At 37.3% G+C, this 26,752-nt stretch overlaps 1 protein-coding gene across 14 annotated transcripts in view; it reads left to right on the top strand.

Annotated features, from left to right (window-relative positions):
* SOX6 (SRY-box transcription factor 6) overlaps positions 1-26,752 on the top strand; it is a 377,057-nt gene that overhangs the window by 268,393 nt on the left and 81,912 nt on the right. For 10 of the 14 annotated variants that reach the window (XM_042907314.1, XM_042907313.1, XM_042907310.1 and 7 more), the window contains 2 exons: positions 18,750-18,899; positions 24,788-24,971. In XM_042907314.1, the coding sequence (XP_042763248.1) occupies positions 18,750-18,899; positions 24,788-24,971 (334 nt within the window). Of the gene's footprint in view, positions 1-16,660; positions 16,694-18,749; positions 18,900-24,787; positions 24,972-26,752 lie in introns of all 14 variants that reach the window. The other 4 variants (XM_042907308.1, XM_042907305.1, XM_042907304.1 and 1 more) reach the window with 2 other exon arrangements.

The raw sequence follows: 26,752 nt of genomic DNA, 5'->3' as shown, positions 1-26,752 counted from the left end.
TTTAATCATTCAACTATTCAACAAATAATTACTCAGTGCCTATTACATGCCAAGTATTATTCTAGACCAGTGACCCTCAGTGGGAGGCAATGTTGCCCCCTAGGGTTCAGTTGACAATGTCTGGACACAGTATTATTTGTTATGACTTGGGGATGAGGGTGGAGATACTACTGGCATCTAGTGGGTAAAGCCTTTAGGGATGCTGCTGAATATCCTACAGTGGAGGGGAAAGCCCCCCACCCCAACCAACAAAAATTATCTGGTCTAAAATATCACTAGTGCTGAGTTTGAGAAAACCTGTTTTATATATTGAGGAAATAGCAGTGAATAAAACAAAGTCCTTGCTCTCACGGAGTTTACATTCTAGTGGGGAAAGAGAAAATGCAGAAAGAAATGTATGATAAAGAGTTAGGATTGCAAATCTTACTTGTCTTAATGGAAATACCCTTCTTATGTGTCTACCTATACATCTGAACCTGGATGGGCAGATTTTTAAAAACAGACTTACTCGATTGTTTATCCTCAGCTTCGCTTTGGTCTTCAAGACTAAGAATTTTATTCCAGCAGTCACTTCTGGCTAGAACACTCACAATTCTCCTCAAGCTCATCTTTTCAATTGTATTAAGCACACCATATACTCTGACTTTCAGTAAAGGAATATTATTTCTGATTATAATAGTATATAAATAAGTCTGTCTTTCAGAGTGAAGTAAGTATGAAATTTGGTGAGGACCTGGGAATGTTCGTTAGTTTTTATGGATGCTATTTATGGAGATCCCATAGGATGAGTGGACTCATTCTTGGCAGGAAACCTGTATTTGATGTGTGAATTGGATGTTAACAAAGGAAACCTGAATTTCTTTCTAAAAACAAAACAAAACAGATATAAGAATAGTATGGATATTATTTATATGTATATAGATACACACATACAAACACACATATAATACATATTGTATTTTTTATAGTTTAATTGTATGTTATATACTATATTATTATATATTATATAATTATTAATTATATATTTAGGTTTTATAATAAGTGTGCTTTAATATTATCCCCATAGTTTAGAAGAAGAAAGTGAAGTTTCAATGGATCAAGTAACTTGAACCAGATTACTCATCTATTAAACAAAATAGGACCATAATAGATGGTTTAAGTGTGTTTTGACCAGGATTCTTTGCTTTAAACTCTGCTGACCGATATGTAGGAAGCACAGTCATTTAGAAGCTTTCTTGCATAACTTATTCCCCTCTTACAATATTCAAGTGAATTAAATGTAATTTAATTAAATTACAAAAGGGGAAAATTTCAAAGTCAACATGACATTCTCAGAATCCCAGAGAGTTCATGTAGTTTCCAAATTTCCAGTTAGGTGGCCAGAAGAAACTTCAAACCTAACAGAATTTAACAAGGATAAGAAGACCTATCATGAAATCTGAGTTACCTTATTTTGTAGTTTTCTTTTGAGGAAAATGCTTAGAATGTTTTTCCTGAATGCCATAGCTCTATTCTTCTGAGAGTTTCTGGGGCTGTCTTATAATTTCAAAGTTTTGATGAGTCTCCAGGAGTAGCTGGGGAGTGTGTCCTTGCCCATCCCTAGCCTGTGCTGCCCTCTGAGCATGTTCAGCAGGTTGCATGCCAGCAGAGGAAGCAGATGTTTGACCATACTGGAATGGAGCGCCTGCTGCATCAGGAGCTGGGGATTCCTCTTGACATCTGGCCATGGCTGGGTCGGGATGCCTGCCTCAGGCCAGGAGGCTGCTGGGGCTGTGGGGCAGAGAGCACAGAGTCTTTGCTGCTCTTTAAGCGATTAGTGCACTGAAGCAGCAATAATGTTGAATTATCGCTTGGCTGCTTTCTTCTCAGCAATCTTGGGACAATAGGAGAGTCAGGAAGGAGCCTTTACAGTAAAGTCATGTTCAGAGAGACAAGACTAATTACAGAGTATTAAAGAGCTTTATTTTAAGTGATTTAGTTTACAAATAGCTCTGGACAGTGTATGGAACTGTAAACCCAATAGCTTAAAAAGACTTCTAATTGAAAATAGCTGGTATAGAACCATTATTTCAGCAATTTTCCAGTTTTAGAGTCTGGTCAAGTTGTGCTACAGAAGATACAGCATCTGCTAAAAAGAGAAAATACACTAATACTTGCAGCTATTGGGGGAAATTTTTCTAACTTGAGGGGAAGGAAGACTTTTAAGTACTGAAATATGTGCTGGCTTTTACAGTTTTACTTTATCACATTGAAAACTGGTCTCCATTTGCTACCCAGAGCCGAAACCATCTGTTACACCAATTTCCTTTATGATATGTGTTATTTAAACACAATGGGTATAGAAACAGGTAGTTTAAAATATACTTTGTGATGAACAGTTGACATATTATGTAGCTTTTCCTCTTATAGTTTTTCATTAGTGAGACCTCTGTGCTCAAGGAAGCCTTCTTATAAACAGATTATGGCCATTTGTGTTCACAGTAGTATATTGGAGAAGAACACAGCATTGCTCTCACTTAACCTCTCGTATTCTAAGGGGGTTATATTTAATTAACACTGGTGAGAGGCTGACCTGAGAGGCTGTGGAAAGTGATTGAGCTGCATTTTCCAAGCTCTGCTCTCATCAGCTGGGAGAGAAATTAAAAAAAAAATTAGAAGGTACTATTTTCTGAAATTCCCTCTAACTAAGCTGTATTTCAACGGGCCATTTAATGCTCAAATGGACAAAGGTATTACTTCAGTCATTGAATTGTATCGAACTCCTTCTCAGAGGCCCAGTTTAAAAACTCTCAAGGAAAAGTGGTTTAGCATTGCATTCTCAGTGGAGTATCACTTGGTCTGCTTAAAAAGAAAAAAAGCAAATAAATTAAAAAAAAAAAAAAGGCAGGAGAAATACTCACTGTCAGTAAATGGATTGAAGCACGTGCTCCAAGTAGTCCTCACTATACTGGGATTGCCGTCCAGAGTTTAGGAGTTCCTTAGCCCCCTTACAAAAAAACACCCCTCTCTGCAGTGTGGCTGTTTACCTGCTCAGAACATTTTCTTCGCCTCCAAGCAAGTGTTTGCTCCAGCGCCCAAGGGGCAGTCTCTGAATAATGCATAGTTAAATCATTGGCTTAGATGTAACACAACCAAGAGAGAGCGAGAAGCTTTGTTGAGATAGTGGAGGCCTGGATATGACTAATTTGGGTGGAAGACCTTCTCTTCCCCGTCCATTTATCAGTCCTGTTGGTAAAGAGGCATTTCTTAATCATTTTAATAAAGAGACATTTCTTAGTCGCAGAGCAAAATAGTCATACATAATTAATCTATGTCCAACCATACCATTCCTGACTTTAGATCCACCTCTGCCACATCTCCTGATTATAAAACACTATTACCAAACACAGATATACTTTACTATGAAACAGGAAGATGACTGTATCATTAGGTGATGATTTGCCACCATGTATTGGAACAACCTTTCAGCAGCTAGATGCTCTTTGACATGTTTTCTGTCAGAAAGTAGTGCTTCTTGGTTCCTCAAGACCCCTTCAGTTAACAGAGCTCTGTGACCAGAAAAAAAAAAAAGAGCTATGAGACCTTGAGATAACTTCCCCTGCACCTCAGTCTCCTCATCAGTGAAATGGAGATAATGATACCTCCCATATTATAAGGATTAAATGAAGTAACATAATCCAGCCACCTAGCACAATATCTGCTACACAGTAAGTACTCAATAAACATCATTTCTCTCCATACCCTTATACTTGTATCTCTCACCCATTCATTCATTCATAAAAAAAATATTTTAACAAGCATATCCTACATGCTTTAGGTACTCTCTTAGGCAAGCAAGCTAAGCAAGTTATTGACCTCTTAAGGTAATAGCCTAGAGAGGAAATCAGCTAAATGAGCAACACTTGAAAGTGATAAAGAAAAGATAACATGTGGGTAATCATGTGGTATATATGTATAGAAATATATTCACTTACTGGTTGACCAAGCTGGTTGTGTACAGGCTTTTTGAAATCTTTCTGTCCTAATACCTATGCTTAATGACTGCTCCTGAGTTCAAAAAGCATAAGGCCCCATGCAGTGCTCTTTAGAAAGAAGTGGTGGCCAGGCAGCAAAAAAGATACTTTAGACTGGACTTGCCACTAACCAAGAAAAAATGGCACCATATTGAAAGAAAAGCCTTCACACATAGACAATGAGACTGTAAGATTGCACAGATTTCCAGAGCCAGAAAGACCCCCAGAGGTCTTGAGGGTCAAATCCTTACTCTACCACCAGTTCCATGAGCATGGCCAAATTAATCTTTCTATGCCCAGATTCCATTAGATGGGATTAGGAGTAATACATACCCCAAAGGGCAGTTGTAAAGAATAACAAAGAAAATCCGTATCCAAAGTTCTTTATACACTGTCAAGTATTATGTGAATCTTTTGGTTTTATATTTGAAGAGACTCAGGTCCAGAAAGATGGATTAACTTGACCAAAGCCACATACTTTGTTAGTGGCCTGGGTTAGGATATGCGGAATTGTGAAGCGACAGTGTGAAGAACTAAATTTGATTGCTTCTTTTAAATAAATTCATAAGAAACGAATTGATCAAAATTGAAGCGTGGACAAGAGGACAATATAGCCCAATATAACTTCCACCTATTCTAGGTGCAAGTGGGTGGGGTGAGTTTTTGTAGAGATATATTTTTTGCAATTGAATGTACCAACCTAATGAAGATTATCCTTTAAAAAAATATTAAGGTATATTAAAGTATAAGACCCTGTAATAGTGATGGTAGCAGTGACAAGGCCAGAATATAAACTTGTATTAACATGAAAAAATTAAATAATTAATCTGCTTCTACATTAATTCCCCATATGTTGATGAAGTGCCTATTTGTGTAGTAAGCATGATTTGCTACTTGCAAGATACTAAGATCAAGCCTTGATCCGTGCCTTCAGAAGGCCCACAATCTAGTAGACAATGTGATAATTGTTAACATAGATGTATATCCAGAATGAAAACACTATGGGAGGAAGAAGTGTTAAGCTCTGCCTGGGGAAATATTGGCAATCTTCATGGATGGGATGGTGTTAAAATTGAATCTTGAAAAGAGAGTGGAAGTTCACTAGGTTTATGGGGTAAGGATACAGAGCAGCAGAGATAACAGAGAAGAGAAAGAGCACCCCAGACAAAGAGCAAGGATGCCTGTAGGCGTAGAAGCAATAGACAGAGTGGCACCTTCAGGAAACGACAGCCTGGCACAGGCCAGGTGTACAAGAGTAATAGTTGGTAAGATTGGAAAGGTAAGCAAGGGGTCAGATCACAAAGTGCCTTTTACGCCACACTTGGGCATTTGCAATGCATGTGGCAGACATGATTTTATTCACACCGTAAATGGTAAAGTGGTATAAGGTATAGCGTACAACTTTATGATGTGATATTCCTCTATTAATTTGATCTCTAGTTTACATTTCCCATTACACTAGATTTAATAGTTAGGGAACTATATTTGCTAAGATTCATAGTCCCTTTAGTACAATGGTACCCTGTGGCATGTGAAACTGTGCAAATAGTGTAATGATACATGCAGAATAAACAAAACTGTTTAAGATTGAAGCAAAGCCAAGGTCCAACCATTTCCTGGGGATTTGGGGAAATCTTGTAATCTGAAGTTTGTACTAAACCCAATCATATTTATCACATTGCTTCTCAGTGAATGGATCTTGATACTATATTTCAACCAAATGATGAAGCAAGGAGCAAAAATCTATAAAGAAAAGCTATGGTTCTTCTAATTGTGCAATTATGCCCCTTTCTGGAATAATAAAATGTTCCTTGGCGGAGGTCAGGATCTCTGCCACTGACTTATTTAACAGATCCTCTTAACATCTGTCCTGCAGACTGTGCACTTTATTAGCAGACAAGAGACCCAACAGACTTTGCCTGCTGTGTCCCTTTTTCACATTCACACAGCTGTGGATTAACTCAGACTTTCCAGAAGAGGACCAACCAGAAGGGATAGTAACGTTATTGGCTGATTCTAAAAAGATGGGAAAAAAAGAGCAGAAACAAATGTTGCCCTAGTACAATTCAGTGTTTTTTAGGGTGACAATTACCAGTCTGTTTTAAAAAGGAATAAAAGCTATTTCACTAAAAAAGGAAAGTCTATTCATATCTGTGTGGGAACCTAATCAGGCTCTTGTTTCCAATGACGATGCCTCCACAGTTGCACCAGGTCTGCGACAAGAATGCTCCTTTTGTATGCCGATAATGTGGAAACGATAAAATTTCCTTTAAGAGACATATGTGTTTACATCATGAGATGTGTTATTTGACAAAATGCTTTGTTCTCCTCATATTTTCCATGCAGAGTTTCATGCTGGGTTGTTTGGCTGGAAATCTTTGATTAACTAGAATTAGTTGCTGAAATAAAATAGACACTTTTGTTTTATGAGTCCTCTTGCTGAGCTGTAAATTATAGTAAAATATATAAGGAGTGACAGAAAGAAGTGCTGATCTGAACCTCTGACCCACAACAGGCACAAAAACATAAGATTATTCCTTCAAAGAGCTGCATAGAGACATAAATATTTCATGGTCCACTCGGAATCCTGCCCTCTTAACAAACTAAAGCTGCGATTTTACATCATGTAATGAGAGTTTTCCAGAGGTGTCATGGTAGGCTTACGCAGAATATTGAGATTCTAAAAAATCCTCCTATGTTAGGACCCTTAATGCTTAAAATTTTTCTCTGGCCAGCAACAGACCATAAAAAAAGAACAAAACAAAGTTCCTGTTCCCTAAACAAATAGCCAAGGGTGGTTTTCCTTTTACTAGAAGAGCGGTGTATTTTATAACTCTTAAGGCTTCTCAGAGCCAGGTTGGCCTTTTAGTGTGAACATCACAGTTCTGTGAAGCAGTCTTGGGGTACCAGCCTGAAGGAATGGGCTGTGAAGGGGGACCATTAATAAAAGCAGAACAGAAACTGTTAACCTAAACACTGTGTGTGTTCTAGAGCTTGGCTTAGGATTATTGTTATTTATTTATTTATTTATTTATTTTTGGTTAAATAACTTTATAGGATCACTTATAAGTTTTAATTAGCATAGGATCTCTTGCCAGAGCTTTGATGTAAGCAAAGCCTGCCTCACTGTTCTCAGTCAAAACTAACTGTGATGGGTGTGTTAACTCACCTTACCGTGGTTATCATTTCATAATATATGCATAGGTCATATTGTCGCGTTGTTCACCTAAACCTTACAGAATCTGGGGGCACCTGGGTGGCTCAGTTGGTCAATACTCTGTCTTCGGCTCAGTTCATGATCTCACGGCTCATGGGTTTGAGCCCCGCGTCGGGCTCTGTGCTGACAGCTCAGAGCCTGGAGCCCACTTCTGATTCTGTGTCTCTGTCTCTCTCTGCCCCTCTCCCACTCACGCTCTGTCTGTCTGTCTGTCTGTCTCTCTCTTAAAAAAATAAACATTAAAATAAACCTTATGCAATCTTATTTGCCAATATCTCAATGAAACTGGGGGGAAAACCCTAATTGTTCCCAGTGATGGTGTTTCAGTAGTAGTTTGTAAATGCTTCCATGTTGCCTTTTATCATATTGTGTCTCTCTCCCTTTCTCCTTTCTGTCCTTGCTGTGAGCTCCTGAGAGGCTGCATATCTTCTTCATCTTTGTATCCCTAATATTTTTTGCTAAATTGAATAAAAATGCCAGATGTTTTTTTTTTCAGAGTAAAATTTTTAGAGTGACATCTCTTAAAGAGAATATACTGATAAGAATAAGAACCTACAAGTCTCAAGTCTTTATAGTGTGCCCTTCTTACGAGTATGTTACATGCATTAACTCATTTACTCCATACAACAGTCTTTTGGAGTAAGTACTATTATTTTTCCCATTTTAAAGATGTGGAAATTTAAGATCCAGAGAGATTAAATAACTCTCCTTAGATTAGTTCTGACAAAAGAATGTGCACTCTTAATCACTATGCTGTCCTGCTTCTCACAGCAACATATAAACCTTATTTTTCTAAGTGTCTTCTTTAGTCCTTTATATTAACCATTCCTTGCTTTATCTGCTATAAGGAATTTTAAAGGTGGATTATTGATATATGTATCAGTATCGTATCTAGTGACAATAAAGTGTGTTATGTAGTTATTACACAGTCTTTGAATGATTTTTACCATGGCTGCTATGGATAAGGTACCATTCCTTTCTGCTAATTAGGGAGTAAGCCATGGGTATTACTGTAGGATACAGATGGCATATTTACATACTGCAAAATATGCTGAAGTTCTCCAATTGGCAATATTAATAATTCGCAGTTCAAAAAATGACAGTTAGTGGAGGTGGCTCGGAAACAGGGTAAAACATTTATTTGAATTTAAAAAATATAGAAGAAAATAAAAAGGGAAAATAAGAAGAGGATGTTTTGTATTATTTCTTGTCGAGTTTACTTGATCACTTCAAAGTGAATTCAAAATGCATCCTTATCTCCCTCAACATTTATTACAAATGTTCATTTTAGGTTAATATTATTAATGAATATTATGTTATTAATATGAAATTTCTGTGTAATAAATCTATGCATTTCATCATAGGTATGAATTTTGTTCATTCGCATGATTCTTATGCTCAGTCTTCCATAGTCTCTTGAGAAATTAAAAACCAAGTTCAGTTTATAAAAACACTAAAAACATTTTCTTATAACAGACATGTTTATTTCCAACCAGCCACATTTGTTCTGTCCATCAATTAAAGTGAAGAAAAATGACATTTAGAAAATACTATACTTTTCTTTCATGCAATTTTATTTTCCCAAATATATATTTTTAACAATTTGAACAAAAACTTATTTTTTTCATTGCATACTTACTCATATTTATCTTCATTCTGTTGTTTTGGGGGCCTCAGTATGGGTGGAAATCGAAGGGTGTAAAAGCTGAGCAGTTGTAGAATATTTTTCAAGCAACAGCATCTGGTTTCTTGGCAGTCATCATGGGCCAAGGCAAGGCAGTCCTGGCATATCTCCAGATTTTTCTGTGGGTATTGCTGAGGGATTTCCAGGTCTGCCATGTTGTTGTGATGTTGTTTCCTAGAAACCCGGAAACTCAGAATGGAGTCCGGAGTCAGTCTGGTAGTATTTAAGGTCTACATGATCTGGCCTCCTTGATACCTTTTTGACATCTGACCCATCACCCTTTTCCAAGCTCACTTTGCTCCAGCCACACTGGCATGCTTGCTGTTCTTCACACACGCCAAACACGAGCATCTCTGTGCCTCAGGACATTCACCTCTCCTTTGCCTCTGCCCTGGATGCTCTCCCTGGGTTATCACACGCCTTACTCCCTCACTTCTTTCAGGTCTCTACTCAAATGACCCTTCTTTTAGTTTTCCTGACCTACTCTATATTAAACGCCCCCTCCCTTACATTCATATACCTGGTCACTTTATATCCCATGGCACATATCAGCATCAAAGTTACACATCTGCGTGCTAATTCATCATCTTCCCCCCGCCCCCCTTACCCGAAGTCACTGCTCACTCCTGTTTTCCCAAATAGTACCTGGCCATTAGTAGCCAGCCAATAAATACTTTTTGCATGAATCCAAACCAAAATTCGCCTTTTGGTTACAAAGAAACAATGCTTTTAAATATTAGGGACCTAACATCTACTCATTTACTGAAAGTACTTTATTCAATTCAGCTTGTACTCAAATATATACACCCCCTGAAACTTCCCTGTGACTTTGAGGCTATGGGAAATAACACTTCGGGTTCAAATCCAATTTCTGGACACCTCGATGAGTTTTTATTTCCTATTGGTAGAGTCAAGATGCACTTGTTTAAGGTTTCCCTGATGAGCCACGGTTTTGTGACTAGAGAGTTAAAGGAGCGTTACGAATGCAAGCTGTACCACTTGGAGCACATTCAGAGAACTGGGTCTCTTCAGCATTGCCTGCCCAGCTCTTGGAAACAGAAGGAAAACAGTCAGGTTCGTTCCCATAATGTCGATTTGCAACTGCCCTCATTATCACCTCTTCGAATATCTTGCTTCAAAAACCAAAGTACTAATTGTTTCAATGACCGAACTTTATTTCTGTAAATAAAACATTATGTATTTACATATTTTATTTGGCACCCTGAAAGATACTTGGAAAGGCAAGGAGAGATTGAATTTTCTTCTTAAAATTATTGGGGGTTGCTTTGTTTATGCTTACTTATTTCCACTATGCAACTGTGTTCTATAAAGAAAAGCTCTTCTGAATGCATTCCAATATAATTGGTGTCATCCAAGAATGAATTCTGTTTTTTTGTGTTCTTTTGGTCTTGTTTTGTTTTGTTGTGTTTTGTTTTTGTAGCAGATGACTGACTGGGTGCTCAACCTGATGCATTCAGGATTTTTTTAAAAAATGTCTCCTCATGTAAGGCTAGGACCATTGACCTGAGCCTCTCCCCTTTTCTTTTTTCTTTTCTTTTGCAGCTTCTCCTCTCTTCCACTTCCAGCATATTCTTCCCATTCCTCCCACCCCAGTAGCACAATGAGTTATGTCAGAGGAGCTACTCAGTGCTTGGGAAAATAGGCAAGAGGATCTTCAGCCAGGAAAACTCTTTTTTCAATTCATTTTTCTTTACTTGACATTCTTGTGCCGGCTGCAGGGGATAATGAAATGAATTAAACAGGTCCTGGCTTTCCAATGCCTTACAGTCAATGCTTGTTCTATTTTTTCTTTGGTTGTTGTGGAAAGGCAAATAGCTGAAATCTCAAAGGGGATGAAATAGGTCCACTCTCACCTGAGACAGCTTTTTGGCTCTTTATGTATATTTGCATAAACTTTACTTTAAAAAATCTGAAAACACCTTAACATGATGATAATTACCTAAGCTAATTACTGTCGTTGCATTTTAAAATCTGCACATTTAAAAACAAATATTAAAATAAAATTCTACCACATCAATTATTTTTTGGGTGCCCAATGATTATTTTTCAAATATATATAGGATACATTTCTCTTTCAATTCTGGGGGAATGGTGGGAAAACAGCCCTTTTATGAAGTCCAGATCAGAAGCTCTGACAAAATGTACATATTCTATTTGCACTCAGTTCCCTAAGAGAACAGAAACAAGAAGAAAAGAGTCTGTGTGAACACTGGATGGGAGAAATAGTAAATTTGGGTTCTAGATTTCCTTCTATCTATTGCTTGTCAGTTGGTATTCTTATGCAATCACCTTCCTTCTCTAGGCTTGAGTTTTCCTCATCTGTAAAGCAAAGGGATTGGATTAAACGATGTTTACAATTCTTCCTTCTGCTAACATTGTGTTATCTGGTGTTTCTTTATAAGAAAATCAATGCATGACTTGATGAACCCACATGTTATAAGTTCAAGAAGATGGAAACAAAGAAAGAGACTTCCATCTCTGGGGATCCTTTTTGGAGAGACTGTGAGGAAAGGTATAATAAGAAAAAGGTGTGGGCAGAAATGATAACAATTCCAAAAAGATAGAGCCAAGAAGAGAAATAAAGGAGTTTTAGTGATCATTGTTGACACAGCATATATTAAATATCAGGCATGATGTTAGGTGCTGAGGACACGTTAAAGAAGACTCAGTCCTTCCCTTAAGGAGCTTGGAATTTGCTGGGAGATAGAGACATTAAAAAAAAAAAAATTTCCGTCAAGTACACAGGAATAGATGATGAGATATGGGGGGAGCACAAGGGAGACAGGGTTCAGATAAGGCCTTAAGGAGAAAGTGACTTTTAACCAAGACTCAAAACATGAGTAGAAGTATGACAGACAAGAGGGGTTAACAGAAAAGGAAAGAATATGGCAGGAGAAGTGAGACGGTTGAGTTGGAAATTAACCCAATACGTGAGGAGTGGGTGTGGTAGCTCTTCCCTTATTCCTTCTCATCTCCTATCCCTACAGCCAATTTTCTTTGGTGTCAAGTATTAGGGGTATAGCTAAACAAGTGCCTTCTATGCTGAAAAACAAGGACTTCAGTTCTTTCCTTCCATAAAACCACAGCCATATTTCCTGGATCGTTTTGTTGACATTGGAGGTTTATGAGAAGTAAAAGTATTTGTGATCTCTTTCAAATTATTTTTAAGCTTTCTCCGTTCCCCCCGCCCTCAGTCTGTAATGACTTGTTACTGACATATTTTCTTCCCTGTGCTGAACAAGCACTAAATCATGCTGCTTAATTACCCCTGTCTCCGTTCTACCTTCTCACAGCCTCACAGCTGAACTTGTCCAGCTTTATAGCATGCCTTGCTCGGTAGGCGGGGGAATGGTCATCAGCATTGTTTTGAGAAGGTAACAAAACCCAGGATGTCCCTGGAGAACTGAGCCAGGCTTGGGGCCTAGTGTTAGGCAGCATCATTCAAGTAAATGGCATTTCCTTAAAGATGCTCCCCTACCAACCCTGCTTGTCTCACAACTCCATCATCTTCTATTGCCCTCTCCAACCCCCGAGTAGTGTGTTGTATACAAGAACAGGATCTGAGTTATCCAGGGCCAGGGATCTGGGGTTCCCAGATATTATGTGGAACCACAGCAGGTGGGGTAAATATAAGGGTAGGGGTTGAAATTTCAGTAGTGCCTATTGAATCTGTTTTTATAGAGGAGCATTTTCCCTTCGCTTCCTTTCTTCGTTATCCACCAATAGGCTAGTTATATTTGAGGGGAAAAAATTTTTTTTTCTTTCTCTCTGGGCCAGATTCCGACAGGCCACTTTAAAATGCCCTTTCTAATTGAAATGACAAAACACAGGAGAATTTACTCCAAAGAGAATCTGGTGTGTGAAGTTGTGCCTGCTTTTTTACTGTTGGTTTCCATATACTGGAGCATACTGGTGCCAATTTAAAGCTCCTGTCAATTTCCATTTGTATCAAGTTCCCCTATTTCTACCTATATTCTGCATAGTTCTTTTTACTTTATCAGTCTCTTCAATATGTGTCACTAGGGTATTTCAAGTGTCTTCTATTATGGCTCCAAGATCAGTTGGAGAAGGGAGCTGTTTAGATAAAAATTGCGCCCCTTGCTCCTTCAAGGTGGCTGGCTGGTGGTACCATTAACCCTTTCTGTATGTGAGGGCTGTGAAGTGCCATTTTAGAAAAAGTCACTGCAAGACATCTGGAAATATAGTTTGCTATTTGAGAACTCAGAACAGCAGCAACATCAGAATCTCTCTTCTCCTTGGACAATGATTCTTGTCTGGTGGCTAGGAACAGGAAATGGGTTTCATTATAATTCACTGTAGAGCTTATGTAAAGCACATGGACTTTAAAGTAAGACTGACTCTATAAAATAGATAATAATTCCCATTTTCTATAATTATTTAGAAAACTAAATAAAATAATAAATGTTAAATACCTAACACAGAACCTGACTGAGTTAGCATACAATATATGCTTGTTGAATTCACACATGAATGAATGAGGGTGATGACTGAATGGCAGGATGAGTGGTTATGTGGTTATGTGAAAATCATGCGATTATGAGAATATAAGCCTTGCACTTTTTTTTCGATGGGTTCTCCATAGGAGAGCTTACATGATTTTATCCCAGAAAGCAGGTATATACATGATACATATGTATACATATATACACACATTTATGTATGTATAATGTATATACCTATAAATGTATATTTCATATTATGTTAAGTATTAGATACACTGACACCACTCATAATTTGACATGAATTTGGCTGTACGGGGCAAAACGTGCCTCTCTTTCCAAGTACAATAGTGTTATAAGATGACTCTGACAAAATACATTTTTTAGGTCCTGGCCATAGACTGGTGTATCTACTTGAAGACACTCAAGAATTTCAGGGGCACCTGAGTGGCTCAGTCAGTTAAGCGTCCAACTTTGGCTCAGGTCATGATCTCACGTTTCATGGGTTCGAGCCCCACGCCGGGCTCTGTGCTGACAGCTCAGAGCCTGGAGCCTGCCTCGGATTCTGTGTCTCCCTCGCTCTTTCTGCCCCTACCCCATTCACACTCTGTCTGTCTCTCTGTCTGTCTGTCTCTCTCAAAAATAAGCAAACACACACACACACACACACACACACACACACACACACACACAAAAGAATTTCACCATAAGGCTGAGTTTGGTAGGACCTACTGTTTTGTGTTGAATGTAAGTAGCCCTAGTTATTAAAGTGTCACTAGGATATATTAAAAAATAAAAAATAAAAAAAAATAAAAATAAATAAAAAGATTAAAAAATGTATGTACCCAAAAAAAAAAAATAAAAATAAAGACTTCCTCATTTAAAAAAAATAAATAAAAATAAAAATAAAAATAAAAGTGAAAAAAAAAATAAAAAATAAAAAAAAAAAATAAAGTGTCACTAGGATACAAATGCAAGATAGGTTTTTTTTGAAGGCTCGTCTCAGGACACAGAAGTCTAGAAATAGTATTAGAGGTATGGATTTATGACATCTTCATAGGACTTCCTTAGTCCAATGTATTTAAAAGATTCATCAATAAGTTGGTGGTAAAGCATAGAAAAGATTCTTTGTGTCTTGGCTTTAATTCATTGCTTTTTCTAGATACTTCTTGTTGGGGGAATAAAGTCTAAAATGATTCATGTGGCCTTTAAGACTCTACCCCTGTCTAGCCTCTTGTCATGCCACTGTACCCACACTTAACCGTCCTTTCATGTTGGCCCTTTTTTAGTATCTTGAAAACGTTACTTTCTTTTCTACCCCAGGGCCATAATAATCAATGTTTCTTTTTTCTGGAATGTTCTTTATAACCTTTCCTCCTGGTTAATTCTTACTTAAAGTGTTATTTCCTTGGAGAAGCGATTTTGATTCTCCAGACTATGTAAATGCCTTTGTTAGATGGTCTTTTGACATTCTGTATTTTTCTTTCTCAGCACTTAACCTGAACATAATTCACAGTTACTGTCTAAGCATTTATTTAATATCAGGTTTTCTTTCTAGCTCCATTAAGGCAGTAACTGTTTTCGAGTTGCTTGCTGTTGTACCTCCAGTGTTTAGCATAGTGTTTAGTTAATAGTAAGCATTTGATAAAGATTTGTTGTTGAACAAATTCATCAATGCTGGAAATGTACTCGTGATGTACAGAGGTTGGTTCATCATATAGCCATTTCTACTTTAAATGGTAATGTTGGAATGAGAGCCAAAGTGTTCTTCTATTATCTAGTTATATCATCTTGAGTGTGGTACTTCTCTTCTCTAGTTCTCCTCTCATCAGAAGAATGAGGAGGTAAGACTAGACTAAATGATCTGTTAAGGCCCTTTCAGTTCTAGATGTGAAGTATGTCAGTTTTCAGCTTACCAAAATCTTAATAATGACTACTTTATTAAAACTGAACTAATACTAAAGGTGGAATATTTCTGCCATAAAATAGTGAAAGTGTTTCTGAAAGTGCTCCAATAAAATCTGAGTGATTTTATAATTTTGAAAAATATTTAGCTAGGCTCATTTTTACATATATGCACTGCATGACTTTTATATATCTTGGATAAAGAAACAACTCAATATCCCAAACAATCACCGAACATTTTTCAAAATTAAAATGGAAAAAAAGTCTATATTTACAGAAATAGTCTTCACCAAAGTTTAAATGTTTATGGGACTCTGGCTAAGTCTGTTATAAGCTTTACTACATTGTTGGTTTTTTAAACCTCAACTGTGTTTGGAAATGAATATTCATTATTATCATCATTGTGTCTGTGAACTATGATCTCAGAATCTTACGTGGAGTGACATTTTTGTAAACTCTTGCATAATCATTAATCAGAGCTTAACCCTTTTCTTTCCCAAACCATTAGTCTGCAAAGGACTTTTCTAACTAAAGCTATTTACTTGGATAACTAATATTTTATGTTCTTTCAAAAAGGATGTGGTATCATTTAGAGAAACTTTAAATTTATAAGTAAACTAAGAAGAAAAATCAATACCACCCCTCAGTTGCTGCTCAAGCAGTAGAATTTGTGTTAGAAAAGTTTAAGACAGGTGACTAAAGCTAGCAGTTATTAAAAAAGCTTTCTAGTCAACATTTCAACAAATGACTTCAAAAGAATCATTTCTTTTGAAACAATGTAATTTAATTTGGGCTGGGCTTATTTTCTTTTACTTACTTACTTATTTATTTATTTATTTATTTATTTATTTATTTATTTATTTTATTTTTGAAACACAACACCATAACATTATTCATTATGTATGATAAATATAACCATGTACTACTTCTTTTGCCTCATTTTTAGAAAATATCTCTCCTTCTTAACATATAGTATGTTAAGTCAAAAATATTGATTGGCTATCTCTTATTTGCAAGGTACTATTCTCTCTGCTTGCCCTCAGAAATAATTAGGTTGATCATGACTTCAATAAGCTTACAGTCTATCAAGCATGATAAGACATATATACACAACTAAGCACAGGTTTAAAAACAGTGGTAAGTGCCACCAAAAAAGGTGCACATCAGGTGTTAAGGATCTATATCTTACATCTTCTCCAAAACTATATGCCTATCCCAAGACTTTGAAACCTCCACAGCTCCTAAAACAGAGCCTTGCATATAGAACATACTCAATTAGTGTTAGCTCAGAAGATGAGCTATCTTTGAAATCATTTGGCAAGCCTATACCTATTCAATGAACGACATTCTTTTTACCCAGGTCAGATCTGCAATCTTCAGTCTGAAAAGCATGGTACTTATATCTAAAATTATGCATTTTGTCAGACAGAGTGTGAAAATTTTTATTTTTGTGAGTGCCTTCTATCTTTACATCATATTCTATTTTCTGGTTTTTTTATTTTGAAGCTTATTCTACTAAATCTTTTCTGATCTCCTACTGACCAGTTTACTCAGCTCTATAAATTTTGTGGTGTGTGGAGATGCCCCTTCTTGCTTCTAATGTATCAGTGATGGCAGCTCACCAGGAACTCTGAGGAACCCCAAGTCTGAGGAATCTCAGTGTTTCTGGGGTCATTCCTCTCGTAGGTACAAACCAGTAGAGAGAGATATAAAATAAATGATTATCAAAGCTTTGGAGGAAGCAATTAACATTATTTCTAAAAAGCGACTATCTTGTTCAAGCTGAAGGATTTCTGAATTTAGTCAGCTTTTAAAAAAATAGATTTGTTCCCAGGGATTTTTTTTTTCTGTGTTTTTTTTTTCACTAGTTGAAGTTCCCTGGAGGACTCAAGATCGTCTGATCTTGAATTATTGAGGTAAAATGAAGGCATAAATGATGCTTAAGGACTCCTGCCTCTCAAAGATTTCATGACTCTTTAATACTCAGTCGTAGGGCACATTAGTCATGATACCAGATACCATGTAGCCAACACTATCTCAGCTCTCAACCATCTTCACTCCATTCAATACCAAACTTTTCTTCAGTGGCTTTATCCAAGAAGCAAATTTTCAGAAGCTTCACTTGCCCCTCTTTTGAAGACACTTGGCTGAATTTCAAAGGAAAAGGATACCACAGAGTAAAAAGGAAATAGAAGAGGCAGACTTTTCTCCCCCTAAGTTCTAGCAGTTTGACTTACTCTTACTTGTGAATTTTTCTTGCCACTGAGTCATTGCACATACAGAATTATGAAACTTTAATTTCTTTAGAGGCTTGTTATATTAGAAAAATTGTTCCAAAGAAAGCAACAATCATGACATAAGCACATCTGGCTCTTGCAAATTATTCTTTATTAAGCTTTCATTTAATTACATGTGCTGAAAGGTCTGTTTTTGATTACTGTAATTTTTTTTATTTGTCCATCTGAATGATAGTAATGCTGGAAATTACATACAAACCACCTGTTTTTTTTCCCCCTTACTAATATGACAAAGTTTGAGCTATTTTCTCTGTGGTTGATGAACTAGGAAGCTTCTTTATTATGATACACATAGGACTGTCAAGGTAATGGCTTAATCTTGATTATAAGAAGAAAAGAAAATATTTGAATGGAGTTCCCAAGCATTAAACAGTGTGAAGACTGAGGCATCTGAATTCTGGCTAACCATAGAAGATCAACACATTCATTTATTATCAATTTCAACCAAAAGCTAATAAAACAACAGTCAAGGATTTAACATCCTGTGCTAGGAAAGAGAAGTTTCATTTCATTTCATTTCATTTTTTTGGTCACAAATCTGGCTATATTCTCTTGAGGATTATTTTATATGCTGCCTAGAAATAAGACCCCAAGAAAACAATGGCTGCTGTTGGGCCTGGGGATCTTGAAGGCAGCATTCTTATCATCCGGAAGGATCAGCATCCCCAGAGAAGCTTGCTCAGTATTAAATAAGAACAGTGTTCTTCCAGGAATCCCTAGGAAAGTTCAGATTAGTTTCTTAGTTCATGAATATTAAAATTGCATGAATGGACATATTGACATTTAAAGAACTTTTCATAAAGATTTTAGGCGCTAGAAAGAACCGTAGAGACCATTTAGTCAAATTCCTTTTTGTACTGAAGAAATTGAGTTCTAGAGCAACCGAATCCTTTGTTCACGTTCATCAAGTTTACTGCTACAAGCACCAGGAACAAGACAATGGCTCCCATACTAGTACTCTTTCTTTCTATTATTTGGGCTCTCACATTCCCTTTTTAAAAGATAGTGAAAGAGAAATCACAAGGTTGTCAGGGGAGTAGTTATGTAACAACACGGTAAGTTTTGTTTTTGTTTTTTGTTTTGTTTTGTGTTTTTTGAAACTCAATTTCAGCTGCATCTAAAGAGATAATGTTTGTCTCCCCTGTTTTGCAGCAGCTCTATGCCGCTCAGCTGGCCAGCATGCAGGTGTCACCTGGAGCAAAGATGCCATCCGCTCCACAGCCACCAAACACAGCAGGGGCAGTCTCACCTACCGGGATAAAAAATGAAAAGAGAGGGACCAGCCCTGTAACTCAAGTTAAGGTACTTGCTTTGCAGGATTGTGAAAACAGTTTGGAAAACAGCTTCACAAGAAAAGTAGTGAACCAGGCTGGGTTGGGAATAAGCAGCAGGAAGCATAGCAGCATAAAGGAAACCCAAATGCTTCTCTTTATGGTAAATTTCATGATTGAGCACTGAGAAACAGGTGTTTCCCTTTTGATAACAATAGTGCCATATTGTGAGCGCTTTACCTAAATCTGCAAACTCACTTCTCAAGAGTTTTCCCCATTTGGATTCTGGCTTTTATTTTTTAATGTTCATTGGCATGAATGGCCATGGTTTTATTACCAGTCTTTCTCATAGATTTGTGACACTTTCTCTCTAAGTTCCTGAAACAGGTGGGAGCCAACTTACAGTACCAGAAAAGGAGGTTCTCAAAACTTTAGATTTTAAAAAGGGGGACAGAAAAGAATCTAGTGCTGGGCCTTATATGGTTTGTGGATAAAGGACTGTCCTCTGAAAACATTTATAAAATGGGCTCTGAGGAATGAGTGGTATCATTATCTATTCATGCTTTGATGCCCGGTAGTTGTGAGAGGATATGCAGGCTCTCCCAAGTTATGGCTGGGACATTGATAGATGCCTTTCCTCACTAATTTTCAGTGTCTTAAAATGTGGCACCCAGGAGGTACTTGGCGACAGAGGGAAATGGATGATGCGCTCCAACTTTGTGCTGCAGCTGGTACCTATAGGTGGTACTGGTTGGTTTTTATAATATAGTTCAGGGGGACAATTGTTTTGTATCGTTGACTTATCTACTCGGAGGGATACGCCAGCGCAGATGTATTGTTGTAATGTGCCCAAAGTACTACATCTGGAGAAATTTTGCAATTATTAGATTTTCACAGGGAAACATCTAAGGCCAACAAAATAGCATCAAATGCCACAAAGCCACTGAAAATGTATTATTTTTCCATAATGTTTTTGAGTATCTCAAAATTCCTGCCTGCAATTTTGAGATACTCCAAGTTTTGAGTATCTCAAAATTCCTGCCCAAAGGAATTAATTTAATGCCACCCATGCTTTAAACTCTCCAAAGACATAGATGAACATTTATGCTTTGTTGTTAGAAATACTGAGATATAACAAGAGCAGCTTACATTTAATAAGATAGCGTTACTTACAGAAACAAGCTACCTATTTTGTGTTCCAAGAGTTTCTGTTTGTGAATAAGAGAACGCTACAACTCAAACCACAGCACTTTGTTTAATTGTAGTTGTTAGAGTATGAACATATCAGACGGTATTGACTTGAAGTATTGAGTATTAGATATTTTAACATGAAAAAGTCACTTTATAAGTGAGTTGGCCAAATGGAACTGCACCAAACCAAGTCTTTACTGGATGAGTAAAATGTTCCCTGGTTAAATTCAAGTTTACATCTGCTTTTACCATTCCAGCTTTGTGGGCCAACTGAGTTTTATTACTCACTTGACCACATGCAAATTCTTAGGGAGTTCTCTATATAATTTGACTTGACTATATTTTATGTTAATAACAAAGGAAACATTCCTTATACTTACTAGATTGTTTGTTGTATGTGTGGGTAAAAATATATAGACCAAGACATAAAGCAAATGTTTTAAATGAAAAAAAATAAAAGCTTCTGCCTACTAATGAAGAAGTTCTGAGAATAATCTCATGATTTGCTAATTGAAAGGATTATGGTCACTAAAATATTTCTGTCTATAATCATTGCTTTCCCTCTGTATATAACATGACCACATGACATGAGGCATAGTTTGCTGAAGGTAACAAAATTAAACATAGATCATCTTACTGTACCTTCTTTCCCTGAGAATTTTTATCTACAATAAATATCAATATTGGAAATCAGAATGTTTTTGTTCAGATTTCAGTTCTACCACTTTCACCATCTGTCCCTTTGGACAATTTACTTAACTTCTTTCAGCCTTAGTTTTCTGCTTTGAGAAATGGGAGTTAATATTATCATGAGTCTTAAGTCCTCTCGCACATAGTGAGTGTTTCATTAATGTTAGTATAGCAGTGATCATGATGATGATGATCTGATGGTAATAAACATGACGGTGGTGGTGGTGGTAGCGATCATAATTGAAGCATCTAGTTGTGTACCAAGAGAGCCTAACAAAATACCTGGAGGATTTCCATTTTCAGCCATGATGGAGCAACAGGGATCGGATTTAGTCTTCCAGCTTAAGTAACTGAAACACAGGACAAGACATATAAAACAATGATTTTCAGATATTTACAGTAGGAATATAGGACAGTGATTCCTGAGAAAAGAGAAACAAATGAGAAAAGTACTACAGTTATTCCAGTTTACTGTCAAAAGGTTGTTTATAGGTAAGAGTGCAAGGAGGGATACCCACACAGAACACGGCAGCTCCCTGAATAGAGACATAGAGTTCAGAGTTTTGGGATGCCAAGGTAGATAAGAATTTGTGAGGTAGAGTACCAGAGAGGAGAGAGCTGCACAGAGGGAGAGAGGACTGAAAATCTGTAGGGGATTCTCCTGTATTTAGTGGAGTATTGATCATCATATGCATATGAAGAAACCCTCTGAGGCCAATGAAAAATACCAGATGTAGCAGGCAAAGCTATCACAAGGTTCACAAAGCACTGAGAATGGGTTTGTATTCCCATTAGCCAGAGTGGAAAGATCTCCTGACGCATGGGGTATCAGGTAGGGTTCCTCAGAAGGGTGTTACCTCAGTAATGGGACCAAATTATCCCTAGATTAATGGCTGCTCTGAACCTGCCTAACAAAGCTTAAATGCAAGCCTAGAAAGGATCAAATTTTTCTGTGTCTCAGAACATTTGTCTCAGAACAAAGTCCAAAATATTTGAAAAATGCCCAAACTCCAACACCCAGAACTGTAAAATTCACAGTGTGTAGCCTCCATTCAATAATTACCAGGCCTTTGAGGCACCTGGGTGACTCAGTTGGTTAAGCATCCGACTTCAGCTTAGGTCATGATCTCACAGTTCACAAGTTCAAGTCCGGCGTGGGGATCTGTGCTGACAGCTTAGAGCCTGGAGCCTGCTTCAGATTCTGTGTCTCTCTCTGTCTCTGCCCCTTCCCCACTTGTGCTCTGTCTCTCTCTCTCAAAAATAAATAAACATTAACAAAATAATTGCCAGGCTTTTATAGAAGCAAGAAAATATGAACAATAATGAAGAGAAAACTCAATCAATAGAAATAGGCCCCCAAATAGCTCAGATGATAGAATTAGTAGTTAAGATGGTAAAAACAGCTACTATAGGGACTTCCAACTTTGCCAAATGAGAAGGTAGGCAAATCATCCCCCTAAACACACCCACAAAATTTATGTCAAGCTAAGGGCATGCTGTGAGAACCAGTATCGGGCCTGCCATGGTGACAAGGGATTTGATGCTTCCCATGCCCAGTGGCATTGTTGGTGGAAGTGGCAATTACTGAGCTATGAAAATAAATAGAGCATATTCAAAGCTGAAAATTAAAAGATATTATAAACACCACATGTTCAAGAAGATAGAGGAAAATATGAGCATTATAAGGCAAGACATGGAACACATACATGGAATGTCTGGAGATGAGAAATAGTTTTTGAGATGAAAACTATACTGGATTAGTACTGATGGGATTAGTAACAATTAGATATCACAGAAGAAAAGATTAGTGAACTTGATGATGGAATGATGAAACTATCCAGAATGAAATACATAAAAAAAAAAAAAAAAAAAAAAAAAAAGACTATCAGTGCTGTTGGACATCAAATGACCTAGTATGCTCCTAGAGCCCCAGAAAGAAAAGGAAGGAACAGAAAAAATATATTTGAAGAAGTAATGGCTAAAAATGTTTTAACATTGAAGAACACTTTGAACTCAGATATCTAAGAATCACAGTGAACCCCAAATAAAAGAAACATGGAGAAAACCAAATATCTAGCATATAAATCACTATTATTTAGAAAGGAGTGAAGGAACTAGTCTAAATATCCTTTGAGTGTAGAGAAAAGAGAAATACATTGTAATGATGCACGTAAGATGTTTTTGACGTGCATAGTAGATATAACTGTGTTTCCTGAGACCTATCCTCCGTGTAGATATAGATAAATGTACATCTCAACAGATGTACTGGATTATCTATTTCCTACCAAGACAAAAAAAAATATTCACTACGTTATTGAGTGACTTATTTTCTCTGATAGTTTAATAGAAAGAGAATCTGGGATTTGGAATCCAGTAAAGTGGAATTCAAGTGCTGTCCCTCCACGTATGGCTTTGGACAGTGATTTTATCACTCTGACCCTTCCTCCCCTGTCAATTTAGAATAGTACTCCCCAACTTCATAGACTTATTGCTAGTTAAAGGAGTGAATATGTGTGAAAGTGTCTAGCACAATGCCTGCTGTGTACTGGCTTCTCTGTGCATGTGATTTCTATTTTCTCTTTCTAATCTTCTTGAGTAGTCTGTTCTGGTATCTTTTTTGTCCCTCCCCTTAAACAATGACCATTGATACAGGAAAAGACCATAGAGATCAGCTAGAATCAGGCTCTCTTTTTCTACAAATGAAGAAATTGAACCCCAGAGAAGTCACATGTTTGCCAACGGGGAGGATGTTCTGTTTCCAAGCTCTACTGTGTGCTTTAAAAAATGGCATTATTAAAAGCAAGTTCTCTGTGCCTTTTCAGAAGCAAAACAGAAGTTAACATTTGCCAACAATTTTTATCTTAGAGCACAATAATATAGATCTTAAAACTGAACATTAGGGGCGCATGGGTGGCTCAGTTGGTTAAGCGGCCGACTTTGGCCCAGGTCATGATCTCGCGGTCCGTGAGTTCAGGTCCCGCGTCGGGCTCTGTGCTGACAGCTCAGAGCCTGGAGCCTGTTTCAGATTCTGTGTCTCCCTCTCTCTCTGACCCTCCCCCATTCATGCTCTGTCTCTCCCTGTCTCAAAAATAAATAAACGTTAAAAAAAAAAATGAAAAAAAAAAACTGAACATTTAAATGAACATGTTTATATTACAACTAAATTTCTAGAATGATGGACGTGTTGTTATGTGTGTTTAACGGCAGGATAAATGAGACAAAATAAAGGCAAGGAGCTTAGCTTTCAAGCTCCTGGTTGCACTAGAGTTACAAGCCAGATATGTGAATATTGTGCTTGGTATAGAAGGGCAGGCATCTTAAAATAGACACTCTGTAAATATGTGTAGCAAAGATTATAAAGAAACATCACTTTAGACATGAAAAATAAATTACATATAGCATGGTATGTAAAACATAATTATAATGTGTGCTTGCTCTTTGCAAAAATTAATTTTAAACATGAATAGAGACCAGAATATAGACCATGAGGCGTGTCCACACCCAGAAAGCCACATAGAAGCCATGCTGTGGCATGCGGCTCCCTGGGCAGAGGCCCAGGAGAGCAGAAGAAGCCTGTGTTTCCATTTTTAAAGTACTTGCAATTGTTTGATTTAAAATATATATTAAAAAATTAGCTGCAGAGCCTATTTATAGTTGCAGGAACTTTTCAGAGAGAATAACACAAAAGCACTACAGAGCTGCTGAAATTTTAAATAATTCTTTGTAAATGCCCTAGGTTAATTTAGATCCTTGAAAACACATTAGGAAATTAAGCTGTAATGTGAGCTAATTCAGATTTTAATTTGGCAAAAAGAATGATCCAACTACACAGTTAATGTAAATAGAAGCATAACACAGGGAAATTAATGAGGTTTCCTTCCGATGAATCTTCAAGGAGGTAGATAATTAGCTTCTTTTGTTATTATTGCAGGAGAATGTGGCATTGTCTCTGAGGTGTAAAATAACTGTGGCTTACTAAGTGATAATGTGCTTCATTTGTCTTCTTTTTTAATAATTATTTATGTTAAACTCTTGTAGGACGAAGCAGCAGCACAGCCGCTAAATCTCTCTTCCCGACCCAAGACAGCCGAGCCTGTAAAGTCCCCAACATCTCCCACCCAGAGTCTCTTCCCAGCCAGCAAAACCAGCCCCGTTAATCTGCCTAACAAAAGCAGCATCCCCAGCCCCATTGGAGGAAGTTTGGGAAGAGGATCCTCTTTAGGTAAATGGAAAGGTCAACAACAGGAACAGATGTATGAATTGGGTAAAAATAAAGCAAACCTGTTCAGTGCTGACTGATCCCTGTTTCCAAAGTGTTCCTTAGTCCCGGGGACGGGGGTGGGGAAGTAAAATCCTTTCTACTAAAACATAACTAACACCTTTTGGTGTCTTGGGGTGATTAGAACTTTTGGAAAAGTCATAATATAAATCCTGCCGGGATGGGTTATTTAGATGCTGATGAGTTAGATCTAGCAAATCAGAGACTTGGGGATTTCTGTGTTTGGTTAGTGCTTTGCCGCTGAAGCAACTCTAGGCAGACGAGAGTGATCAACAAAACTCCAAGGGCCTAAAGGGACCTGACCTCCAAGCTGCCTGCTAAAAGTCCCAAGTTTCTTTGAAGCTTTATATTTTCTTTTTTAAATGTATGTGAATTTTACATCTTATTCCTTATTAGTTTTGCTTTAAAACAAATGTGAATGACACGCTTCAATGGCATAATATGAAACAAGATTGGTATCTGATAAGTTATGTCATAATGATCCTCTGGTTTCTTACACTCTCTGATATATTGCCAAGTATCTCTAGGGACATTCATACCCCAGTGAGAAGTATAGAGGAAAAACATGAGTTTTGGCATCAGACAGACTTGGACTCAGAGCCTTCACTTACTCGTTATGTGACCCTTTGAAAGTTATTTAATATTTGTGAACTCAGTTTCCTAATCTCTTAGAGGGGAATATTATTACCTAGCTCATAGGTTGTTGTGAGAATTAAGAGAGAAAAATGCATATAAAATGCCTAACAGTGTCTGACACCTAGAAGTCATGCTATTTAAAAAGACTGGACTGAACCAATACCAACAGATTTACATACACATGTGGAATGAAACAATAAATGTAAAAGCATTTGTCAGTAGCAGAGTGCCAAATAAGTATTAACATGTTGTTACTAAGCCTCTTAGTTTTCTGTAAGATACAGAGATTCCAAGGGATTGGGGATTTAGATTCTTCACATTACCTTCCTTGCCTTATTGAGTCCCAGAGCCTGAAATGCTTATTATAATAAACAAAATAATATGTAAGTGTAGTCATGTGCAGTTTAAAAGTCATTTTTGCCTACATATCTCATTTGATTTTTCATAATAATCTTATGTGGTAGTGCATTATTACCCTCATTGTATGATAAAGTAAACTGCGATTCTTACAGGTAAAATGGCTTGCTCACAGCCAGGTAGCTATTAATTAGTAAAGCCAAGAAGACTAGAATCTGGGTCCTCTCACCTGAGTTCTATAAACTCAGTGCTGTTTTATGTGAGGTCACAGTTGGAGTGTTTGCTGCACTGTGCTGGGGTTAAGTGAATCTTCTGATGGTGAGACATAATTTTTCCTCATTCAGATTTGGGACATTAGGATTCATACAGCAGCCTATTCTCATTTTGAGTCAGAGTGCCTCCTCGAGGGGCCAGGAGGTTTTCACTCCAAGTCAGTGATACTCGTGTGGGAGAGAGAAGTGAGTCGTTTCCAGCATGTGAATACGGTTGCTGGATTGTTGGAAGCTATGAGATAAGGAAAAAAAAAAAGCCAACTTAAGGATAAATACTAGGCTTGATCTTGAAATAGCCTTTCCATAGTCTAATTCTGAATTTTGTTTGGAAAGTATTTGCTATGTATACTGAGCATCATGAGGGACAAAGGAGACTATGTCACAGGCCCTGCTCTTATGGAGTTTATCCTTCAGCAGAGCATATTTCTTGGATCATGAGCTAGAAATAGGCTGAAGCAA

Source organism: Panthera leo, chromosome D1 (genome assembly GCF_018350215.1).
Source record: "Panthera leo isolate Ple1 chromosome D1, P.leo_Ple1_pat1.1, whole genome shotgun sequence".
NCBI classification, from domain to species: domain Eukaryota; kingdom Metazoa; phylum Chordata; class Mammalia; order Carnivora; family Felidae; genus Panthera; species Panthera leo.
The sequence above is the reverse complement of the archived record's forward strand: the minus strand, read 5'-3'. Positions and strand labels throughout refer to the sequence as shown.